This window comes from Sapajus apella, unplaced genomic scaffold (genome assembly GCF_009761245.1).
Source record: "Sapajus apella isolate SASKATOON/1434 unplaced genomic scaffold, GSC_monkey_1.0 scaffold13, whole genome shotgun sequence".
NCBI classification, from domain to species: domain Eukaryota; kingdom Metazoa; phylum Chordata; class Mammalia; order Primates; family Cebidae; genus Sapajus; species Sapajus apella.
Genome location: NW_022436953.1, coordinates 36,073,060 through 36,083,503, shown reverse-complemented (window position 1 = coordinate 36,083,503; position 10,444 = coordinate 36,073,060). Strand labels below are relative to the sequence as shown.

Here is a 10,444-nt window from a genome sequence, read left to right as displayed (position 1 = left end):
ACTGCAACTTCCATCTCCCAGGTTCAAGCGATTCTCCCACTTCAGCCAAAAAAAAAAAAAAAGAGCGAAACCCGCATCACAAAAAAAAAAAAAAAAAAAAAAAAAAAAAGAAAAAATATAACACAACTTAAGAATTGTTCTGTCTGGACATGGAGTTCCCAGCACTTTGGGCAGCTGAGGCAGGTGGATTGCTTGAGCCCAGGAGCTCAAGACCAGACTGGGCAACACAGCAAGACGCTGCCTCTACAAAACAGAAAAATTTCCCGAGTGTGGTGATGCGTATTGCTAGTCCTAGCCCTTTAGCAGGCTGAAGTGGGAGAATCGCTTGAACCTGGGAGATGGAAGTTGCAGTGAACCTAGATCACAACACTGCACTCCAGCCTGGGTGTCAGAGCGAGACCCTGTCTCTAAAAAAGGATTGTTCCTGGAGATTACTTCCTGAGAGTGCACTGCCTCTGTGGTAACGTGTTAGTAAACGGCTTTGCTGTCAAGCTCACATGTGCACACCTAGGACAAAGAGAAAGCCGAGGCTGAGTGATGTGGGCTGCAGGAGGTACAGGCATAGCCCTGGGGGGTGTGAGTGCGGAGGAGCTGTGCCCGGTCATTCCCACACTCCCTCTCCTGCCTCCTCGGGCACGAAGCCAGGCAGCCAAGGCTCCTCTCCAGCCTCCCTTCGGCAGGGTGGCCTGTGTGCTCCCAGGGTTTCAGGTACCTGCAGGTGAACACCCCTGAGGGACACACAGGTGCTTAACCGTGGCGTCTAAGTCTGACGATCTGTGCATTTGGGTGGTTGGAAACCTTTCCCTAAAATCAAAGGCAGGCAGTGCAGAGCCTGGCGGCTCCCTACCTTCTGCTTTTCTTTGGCTTATCAAAACGGAAGTCCACGGGGTACAGGTGCATCCTCACCATGTGATCCTTCCGGTCTCTGCTGGTCTTGAACTTCTCTGTGCAGCCTTCTACCAGGCACTGGTACTGAAATGGAGACAGCATCACCTCCCTCTGACCCCTAGCCCTCCCCCACTGCCATGCCTCCATAGCTGGGCTGCCAAGGGCTGGAAGGTGTCCCTGGCCTTGCCTGTGCACCCAAGAGCTGGGGGCAGCGCTCCGAGCCTATCACACTGGGGGCGGCCTCGGCAGCTGTGCAGACGTCACCTACCATGTCCTGCCTCTCGGACAGGATCTGGAAGAGCGAATCGTGCCACTCCAGGATGTGGGCATCCAGCAGGTGTCCGGAAGGGAAGGCCCGTTTGCAAAAGGAGCAAACGTTTCCATGCAGCGTGTGGTAGTGGTGCTCGTAGTCGTCCAGGGCATCGAACACTTGGCAGCAGCCGGCCACCTGGCAGGTGAACGCAGGCACCCTGCCAAGGAGACCTGCTCAGGGGCCCCTCCACCGGTGCGAGGAACCAAGCTGGACTTTCTGCCCAGTTTCCCTTTGAGACGTCCCATAAAGCCCCCATGCATTTTATGAATAAAGTTTCACAAACAGACTGGGTGGTGAAGCCGGGCACGCCAAAGCTGGACGGGAGCAGTGCCTCGGTGGGGCGGCCGCATGTGGAGGAGCCGGCAGCCCTGCCCCAGGGACGAGGCACGGGGCAGGGAGGCACAGGAGTGGCACTGGCCGGTGCTGCCCAGCCGCTCACCTGGGCTTCTCAGGCACATCGGCCACCTGCAAGAGCACGTCCTGGAGGTAAAGGTGGCGCTGCACGTCCCCATCCTGTAGGAAATGTGCGTCGTGGGTGTGGCCGGGTGCCTCACGACACGGCCACGCGTTAGGCCCCACCCACACCCGTGGCCCCACCCATCCCGGGCTGCGATCCCGCCCCACAGCCATAGGCTCCACCCTCCGCGGTTCGGCCCCACCCCGCGGCCATAGACCCTGCCTGCCCAAGGCTGAGGCTCCGTCCGGCAGCCACAAGTCCCGCCTGCCCCACGTTCCGCCCCTGCCACGAAGCCTCAGGCCCCCGCCCCGCAGCCTTAGGTCCTGCCTGTCCCAGGCTCCAGCCCCGCCCCGCCACTGTAGGCTCCGCCCACTCGAAGAAACAGCCCCACCCTGCAGCTTCAGGCCCCGCCTGCCCCGGACTCCGGCCCCGCCCGCCCCGGACTCCGGCCCCGCCCCGCGGCCTCAGGTCCCGCCCCAAAACCTCAGGCCCCGCCTGCCCCGGGCTCCGGCCCCGCCCGCCCCGGGCTCCGGCCCCGCCCCGCGGCCTCAGGTCCCGCCCCAAAACCTCAGGCCCCGCCTGCCCCGGACTCCGGCCCCGCCCTGCGGCCTCAGGTCCCGCCCCAAAGCCTCCGGCCCCGCCCCGCGGCCCCAGGTCCCGACCGAAAGCCTCAGGCCCCGCCCGACCCAGGCTCCGGCCACGCCTCGCAGCCTCAAACCCCGCCTGCCCCGGGCTCCCGCCCCGTTCCGCAGCCTCAGGTCCCGCCCACTCCAGGCTCCGGGAGTGGGAGCCTTTTCCTTTTTCCCTCAATCACCTCGAAGAACTCGTGCTCCCGCGGGAAGCGCACCGGGCGCGCAGCGAAGCGAAAAGGCGCGGCCTCGGCCGCGGGGTCCCGCGCTACAGGCAGTGGCTCGGCCGTCCCGGGCCCCGCGGCGAGGCGGGCGTGTAGCGCTGGGGGCAGCTGCATCACTCTGGGCGCGGGCCCGCGGAGCCAGTCGGCCACCGTCCGCGAGCCGGCCCGGACGTGACGTCCGCGCACTTCCGCCGCCGTCGGGGGCTGCGCGGGCTCTGTGGTTCCGGGGCTGCGGTGAGTCCTGGCCGGGCCCTGGCGGGGCGGCGGGGCTGGGGGACTGTCGGGCTCGGGCGGCCACGAGGCGACGGGCCTGGCGGGATGCGGCTCTTCCCACGCGCTCCTCTGGCTGCGCAGCGGCCCCCGGCGCTTGGCCAAAGCCCCTCGGGCCCGTGCGGGCCAGGTCAGCGTCTTGCCCCGCGGCCCCACCCCGAGCTGGGGCGGGACGGAGCGGGCCTCCGGCTGGTCCCAGGTGTCCCCTCCCGGCCCTGGGAGGCGGGGTCGCAGGTCCGTCTCTCGCGCGCCCTCCCGTCCACCTTCCCCGGCCCCCGCCGTCGGACCGCGTAGCCTCTGGATCTTGTTCCCTCTAAACCAGTCGCGAACGGGAGCCAGAGTGGCTCCGGTTGTGTTGTGACCCTTTTTAACTCAGCTCTTGGGTGACTTCCCGTTGCCTTAGTTCAAAGGCCCTTTCCTGGCCTGCCGGGGTCCTGTCGACCTCTCCAGTCCCTGCAGCTCCCATCAAACACCAGACCTGTGCTCAGGGTGTGGGTGAAGGCCTCAGAGGAGAGCACGACAGACGTCAGACTACACAGTTACCTGATGAAAATGGTGATCGACAAAACGCGGGAAGCAGTGCACGCTTCAGATCTGCTGCAGAGGTTGGGCCCGGTGGTGGCGGATAGCTTTCTCGCTCTGTCACCCAGGCCGGAGTGCAGTGGCGCGATCATAGGTGGCAGACTCCTGGGCTCAAGCAGTCCTCCTGCCTCAACCTTCCAAAGAGCTGGGACTGCAGGTGTGAGCCGCTAGGTCTGCCCCTGTACTTTTTCCATGTTTAGATACACAAATGGCTGTCTGTTACAGCTCAGTGTGCAGCACAGCCACCTGCTGGGCAGGCTTGTAGCCCACGAGCCTGAGGCTCCACCAGGCTTAGGTGCATGGTAGGCCGTACACCCTCTAGGTCAGCGAGTCCCTCATGGAGGTCGCACAGAAGAAATTTCCTAACCACGTATTTCTCTTGTATCTTTTGGAGATAGAGTGTCTCTCTGTCGCCCAGGCTGGAGTACCGTGGCCTGATCTTGGCTCACTGCAACCTCTGCCTCCTGGGCTCAAGCGATTCTTGTGCCTCAGCTACCCAAGTAGCTGGGATTATAAGTGTGCGCCACGAGGCCTGGCTGATTTTTGTATTTTTGGTAGAGACTGGTTTTCACCATGTTGGCAGGCATTTCTCAGGATGTTGAGTGAGGCACGTCTGTACTGTCTCTGTAAAAGCATTTGGGGCATTGACATTTTTCACAAGTTGTAAAATAACATTTTTCAAACCAATTTGTGCAGTTAGGTTTGAGCTCTCCACAGAGGCTCTCAGTCAAGTTCCTCTCTGTGCCCCGCTTGTGCGTGCTGGAGTGTGACATGCGTGCCATGCTTCCTCAGCACTCATCCCTGTGGTCGCTCATGGCCGTGTGAGGAGTACTTCAATCCTGCCCAGTCACAGACGCTGGGCCTGTCTATTTGCGTGATTAATAGTAAGAATTCAGGAGCATCGAGAACAAGTAAGCGGCCACGGCTAAACCCTCCTCCGAGCTGTGTTTTCAGTGGGACTCTGCTCGTTCCTGGCGGGACATTACTGTCCCTGGCCCTTGCCCATTAAGTACTAAGAGCACCCTTCAGTCACTGTGACACCCCAGAGTTAGCCCAGGATTTTCCCAGAGTCCCCTGGGCGGGGAGGGACCCCGTGCTGGTGTGGGCTTCCCTTCTGGAGGCATGGTCCCCACGTTCAGGGAGAAGCAGGCTCCTTGAAAAATGAGCACTCGTGACGTGCAGACGTCCATGCTTTTATTTCTACAAGAGATGTCAAGTTTTCTGAAGGTAGTTTTTAAATAAATGTTTACTTAGATGATTTCTCTTCAGGGGTAGGTTTCTCTCCTGACTTGTGTCTGGTAGGGAAGTGCTTTGTTTTGGTGGCAAATGGTTTTCTTGCCACCGAGCGTGACCAGTGTTTCTCAGTCCAGCAGTTACGGAACAGCCTGCAGTCCTTGGGGAGCCGAATAGAATGTGGGTGAAACAGGTTTCCCTTGGATTCGAAGAGGCTGCTAGGTGGAAAGTTTTGGGTTGTCTTTTCTGCTTCACAAGTAGTTTGCAGGGCCTCATCCCAGACTTCCCATGACTATTAAAAAAGCAACTGGTAGGCCGGGCATGGTGGCTCATGCCTTAACCCCAGCACTTTGGGAGGCTGAGGTGGGTGGATCATGAGGTCGGGAGATTGAGACCATCTTGGCCAATATGGTGAAACCCCGTCTCTACTAAAATACAAAAAATTAGCCAGGTGTGGCGTGCGCTTGTAGTCCCAGCACTCAGGAGGCTGAGGCAGGAGAATAGCTTGAACTCAGAAGGTGGAGGTTGCGGTGAGCTGAGATCGTGCTACGGCACTCCAGCCTGGGGACAGAGCAAGATTCCATCTCAAAAAAGAAAAATAAAAAAGCAACTGGTAGTTTAAGATGTTATCAGTGATTGGGACCCAATTTTTCCTTTTGTAAACTTAACCATTTCCCAGATAACAGAGTTACCGTCTCCAGGCAGTAACGGTGGCAATGTGTCTGTTTCTGCTTTTCTGGTAACCACAGTGCAAGATTACCATGTATGGGCCCTTCTGTGCTTTCTCAGGATGATTTCACTTCTCTCCACCACAGCTCAGGCAGGACCAATGGCTTCCCATTTTCAGAATAAGCTTGGAGAGGATGTGTCCTTGTTCAGGGTCCCACTGTCTGGAAGTGGCCACCTCAGTGTTCGGCCTGCGTGGGACTCCGCATCGGGTGCCCTGCTGGCCTTGTGCGTGAACTGTAGTTAACCATGAGCGCCTCCTGAGTCAAAAGCATGTGCCCGAGCAGCTCAGGGACCCTGTGTGCTTGTTGGTCTACTTCCATTTTTGGAGAGACCCTGCCTGTGACCAGTATTTGATGTTCATATACAGAGATGCTGTTTTTTGTCACACAGGATTCAGATCTCACTTTCTCACCGTCGGGTCCCACGCTGACAGTCATTAACCAAGTTAGAGTGTCGCGGGAGTGTGTGCCGAGCCTCCTGTATTCGATGTTCTGTTGAGCTCATCCTTGTCTTCCTGAGGCTGTCCGCAGAGTGGTTACTTACTTTTTTTGGGTCATAATGCGTTTGAGAGTTTGTTGAAGGGCCATCTCCTCAGAAAATTCACAGATGATTTTGCCTGTAATTTTCAAGGGCTCACGTGTTACATATTATTCATGAACACCAGATTAAGAGCACTTGTGTAGACGAATTCAAATATTTGTGAAGCATGTAAAGTTTACTTGTATTTGTTTTTTAATCTATAGCCAGTTGCCTGTGTGTGTTTTTTGTTTTGTTTTTTTTGTTGACACAGGATCTCCCTCTGTTGCCTAGGCTGGAGTGGCACAAGCAATCCTCCCACCTCAGCCTCCCAAGTGGGAGACTGTGGGCATATGGTGCCATGCCCAGCTGATTTTTTGTATTTTTTTTGTAGAGACAGGGTCTCACTGTGTTGCCCAGGCTGTCTTGAACTCCTGGCCTTGAGCGATTGACCTCACTCAGCCTCCCCAAATGCTGGGATTACAGGGATGAGCCTCTGCAAACAGCCATGTGTTTGTCTTAATGGCCTTGTATCAGAACTCCTGATGACAGTGGCTAATGACCAGCCACTGATGGGAGAGTCAGGGCAGTGCTTACCCAGCACCCTGACCCAGGGATGGCTCACCCTGCCCCCTGACCCAGGGGCAGCACTTACCCAGCACTCTGACTCAAGGGTGGGCTCACCCAGCACCCTGACCCAGGGGTAGTGCTCACCCTGCATCCTGACCCAGGGACAGTGCACCTTACCCAGCACCCTGACCCCATGCAGTGTTCTGCTGCCCACTCAAGCGTGTCTGTGACGGCTTCGATCTCATATGTGTCATGTGTCTCCTGGCGAGACCCTGGGACAGCTGGTCAGCAGGACAGCTTGAGCTGCAGCGGAACCTCACTTAGCTCAGACGTGTAGGAACGTGCAGAAATCTTACCAGAAGCATCTCTGTGGGTAGCCATGCTTGGGAAAGAAAAGGAGATGTAATGGGTCCGGGAGTGCAGAAGGAACAGAGAGCTGGACGGGGGAAGGGAGTTGCGGCTGGGCACCGCAGGGTCTCAGAACCAGGTGGGCCTCTTGGGTAGAGGCTGTGATTTTACTGTGTGCACTGGGAGCTGGCACGGTGTGTATGGCTTGGGCATCTGCACAGCTCCCTGTGTAGACCCCACAGGCAGGGCCTCATGTCTGCACATCTGGGACCAGAACGCTCTGCCCACCAGCCGAGGCGAGCAGCAGAGCATTCCCTGCTGGCCCAGACCCTTGTGTGGAGGGAGATGCAGGAGAAGGGGAGCCCCCGGGTCTCAGGCCACATTCACGCTACCCACAGGCCGGCTCTCGAAGCTGTGGAGGCTGCCTGGAAGCTGGTGGCCAGTGAATCCCAGGCCCATGCACAGGACCCTCTGAGAGGCTGCTGGGGTGTCAGGGAAGAGGCCCTAATACCAGTCCCGTTCACGGGACCCTCTGAGAGGCTGCTGGGGTGTGGGTGAGGGGCTCTAATCCCAGTCCCATGCAGAGGACCCTCTGAGAGGCTGCTGAGGGGTTGGGGAAGGGACCCTAATCCCAGTCCCGTGCACAGGACCCTCTGAGAGGCTGCTGTGGGATTGGGGAAGGGGCCCTAGGCCAGGCAGGCCAGGTAATAACTTGGTTTGTCAGAGGTCTGACATTGGCCAGGCTTGAGTGTCAGAAAATGTATTTTTATTTATACAGTTTTAATTTTATGAATAGCTAGCCTCTTACCTTTAGGAGAACATTTTGTGATGTTGGTGCCTCAGAACCATAACTATGAGTGAATTTCGGATTCACCATGACGTCAATGAACTGCTTAGCCTGCTGCGTGTCCATGGAGGAGATGGGGCTGAGGTCTACATTGACCTGCTTCAAAAGAACAGGACCCCGTACGTCACTACCACCGTCTCTGCTCACAGCGCCAAGGTAAGCACCATCCTTGGTGTAGTGCCGTGTGGGGTGAGCACCGCTCCAGGGCCAGAATGGTGCAGGGTGAGCACCGCCCCTGGTGCAGGGCTGTGTTTGGTGCAGGATGCAGAGTTGGGGCCCTGTCCTGGGTGGCCTCAGTGGTACCAGGAATGACAGCAGACAGCACTTGGGCTGTGTGCATTCAGTTCTGATTCTGCTGACTCCCCCCTGTGCACATGAGTAAATGGAGGCCCAAGGAGAAGGCTGGGCTTAGAACCCTCTGTCTTCCCCACTCCATCCCCTGCAGCCATGAGGGGGGAGAGTCCTGACATGTGCATTCCTGTGGATAAAAAGGAGGCACTGGTGTTAATCATGCTGAAATCCCTTTAAGATGTTATTTCTTCATTCAGATGTTATGTAATTCAGAATTACAGATTTTCAGAAAATGATTTTGAATTTCAAGTCTATTATTAAAAGTACATTATGAATCCTCAGTTATTTAAACTGGCTTAAAACAGGGGTAAGGCACAAGGATCATTAGGCAGATGAGCTGAGTGGGATAGAGAGTTGAGGGACGCATGTTGAGTGCATTCTGAGCGAAGCATTGTCAACACCCCTAAGCGTGCACATAATCATACATTCCCGAGGCAATGCGGTGAGACGTGTACAGTGAACTCAAACTCCTGGGAAGAAACATAAGCAGCTACTTCCCATACAAACCTGAAGAAGCATAAAAAGTCCAGGCGCAGGGACTCATGCCTGTAATGCCAGCACTTTGGGAGGCTGAGGCGGCTGGATGGCTTGGGCCTGGGTGTTCGAGGCCACCCGGGGCAACGTGATGAAACCCTGTCTCTGCAAAAAATAAAATAATAAGGAGAAACACAAAAGGAAAGAAACTGTAATGGGAAATATAGATAAGCTGTGTTTTGTTTTGTTTTGAGACAGTGTCTCACTCTGTCACCCAGGCTGGAATGCAGGTGGCACCATCTTGGCTCACTTCAGCCTCAGCCTCCCAGGCTCAAGTGATCCAACCACTTCAGCCTCCTGAGTAGCAACCACAGGCGAGTGCCACCACGCCTTGCTAATTTTTTAATCTTTTTGTAGAAATGGGGTTTTGTGGGCTGATTGCGGTGGCTCACGAATGTAATCCCAGCACTTTGGGAGGCCAGGGCAGGCGGATCATCTGAGGTCAGGAGTTTGAGACCAGCCTGGCCAACATAGCGAAACCCCGTCTCTACTAAGAATACAAAAATTAGCTGGGCCTGGTAATCCCAGCCACTTAGGAGGCTGAAGCAGGAGAATCACTTGAACCCGGGAGGTGGAGGTTGCAATGAGCTGCAGTTACACCACTGCACTCCAGCCTGGGTGACAGAGTGAGACTCCGTCTCAAAAAAAAAAAAATAAAATAAATGGGGTTTTGTTATTTTGCCCAAGCTGGTCTTGAACTCCTGGACTCAAGCAATCTACCTGCCTTGGCCTCCCAAAGTGCTGGGATTACGGGTGTGAGTCACTGCCTGGCTCAAAACACGGATAAGTTTAACACAATATTCAGATGAGTTTTCTTAGTTTATTTCAGAGAGGTGATTATTTAGCCTACCCAAGTTTAACTCTTGGTTCATTGTGCTTAATTTTCTTGAAGGGTTTTTTAAAGTGCTTTGTTATTAATTACTGTCATTAAATCACTCATGTTTGTGCTTTTGAGGTTAAAATTGCAGAGTTCTCTCGTACTCCAGAAGACTTTCTAAAGAAATATGACGAACTGAAATCTAAAAATACGAGGAACCTTGACCCGCTGGTGTACCTGCTGTCAAAGCTCACGGAAGACAAAGAGGTAGGTGGGTGCCATGCCGCCTGCCATACTGCACCCTGCAGCCCGTGTCAGGAGTGAGGTGGCATCTCCTGCTCTCTCCACGCCACCTTCCTGTCAGTTCACCAGTAGCACTTCAAGGCCAGGTAGGACATTTGTGGTGGACCAGAATGAAAGATCGCCCATGTTGGATGTAAACCTGAGAAACAGCCTCTGGGGCTGGGGGCTTCTCGTTTCCCGTGTGTTACGCTGGATTCCTGCCTGTTGTACGCGTCGCTTTGCTATTAAGAGGAGCACCTGTCAGGGTGGGCAGCCGTGCTGGTGGTGGTGCCCCTGCTCATCCACTGTGGCCAGGGTTGTGCTGGCCTGGTGTGGAGGTTTGCGTGTTTGCATGTTTTCAGACTCTGCAGTACTTACAACAGAATGCAAAAGAAAGAGCTGAGCTCGCAGCCGCCACTGTGGGCAGCAGTGCCACCAGCATCAGCGTCCCTGCAGCGGCCTCCAAGATCTCCATGCAGGAGCTCGAGGAGCTGAGAAAGCAGCTTGGCAGTGTGGCCACCGGCTCCACACTGCAGCAGGTACTGTGTCCGTGGCTGTCCACAGGCGCCCATGCTCACTGCTGTGCCGGGCCCCTGCTGGAAGGGCACGTCTCTCTGTCATTTATTATTAGAAAGGCTGAGGCTTAATGCTTAATCATGATCTAGCTCTATATGTTTAATATTTTTTAAATCTAGAATTCTGGACCACAAGAATAAATACAAATGAGGTTCCTACCCACTTGGGAGTCACACTGCACAGTGGCATGTGGTTCTGACCCCGCCCAGTCCTGACCCCCTATTCATGCTGCAGGTGGCTGCGTGGCTCTGACCCCCCATTCACGCTGCAGGTGGCCG

The 10,444-nt window shown here is 55.8% G+C and overlaps 2 protein-coding genes across 5 annotated transcripts in view; one reads left to right on the top strand and one right to left on the bottom strand.

Annotated features, from left to right (window-relative positions):
• The window catches only part of ZNF511 (zinc finger protein 511), a 6,060-nt gene extending 3,388 nt beyond the window's left edge, over positions 1–2,672 (bottom strand). Inside the window, exons 1-4 of the mRNA XM_032282077.1 lie at positions 2,473–2,672; positions 1,641–1,714; positions 1,157–1,358; positions 848–972 (exon numbers count right to left, since the gene is read on the bottom strand). Coding sequence (XP_032137968.1) covers positions 848–972; positions 1,157–1,358; positions 1,641–1,714; positions 2,473–2,625 — 554 coding nt within the window. The 5' untranslated portion in view covers positions 2,626–2,672. The remainder of the gene's footprint in view (positions 1–847; positions 973–1,156; positions 1,359–1,640; positions 1,715–2,472) is intronic.
• The window catches only part of TUBGCP2 (tubulin gamma complex associated protein 2), a 26,461-nt gene continuing 18,538 nt past the window's right edge, over positions 2,522–10,444 (top strand). For 2 of the 4 annotated variants that reach the window (XM_032282070.1, XM_032282073.1), the window contains exons 1-4: positions 2,665–2,745; positions 7,556–7,762; positions 9,447–9,575; positions 9,953–10,129. In XM_032282070.1, coding sequence (XP_032137961.1) covers positions 7,613–7,762; positions 9,447–9,575; positions 9,953–10,129 — 456 coding nt within the window. In that variant the 5' untranslated portion in view covers positions 2,665–2,745; positions 7,556–7,612. Of the gene's footprint in view, positions 2,746–7,538; positions 7,763–9,446; positions 9,576–9,952; positions 10,130–10,444 lie in introns of those variants that run through there. The other 2 variants (XM_032282072.1, XM_032282071.1) reach the window with 2 other exon arrangements.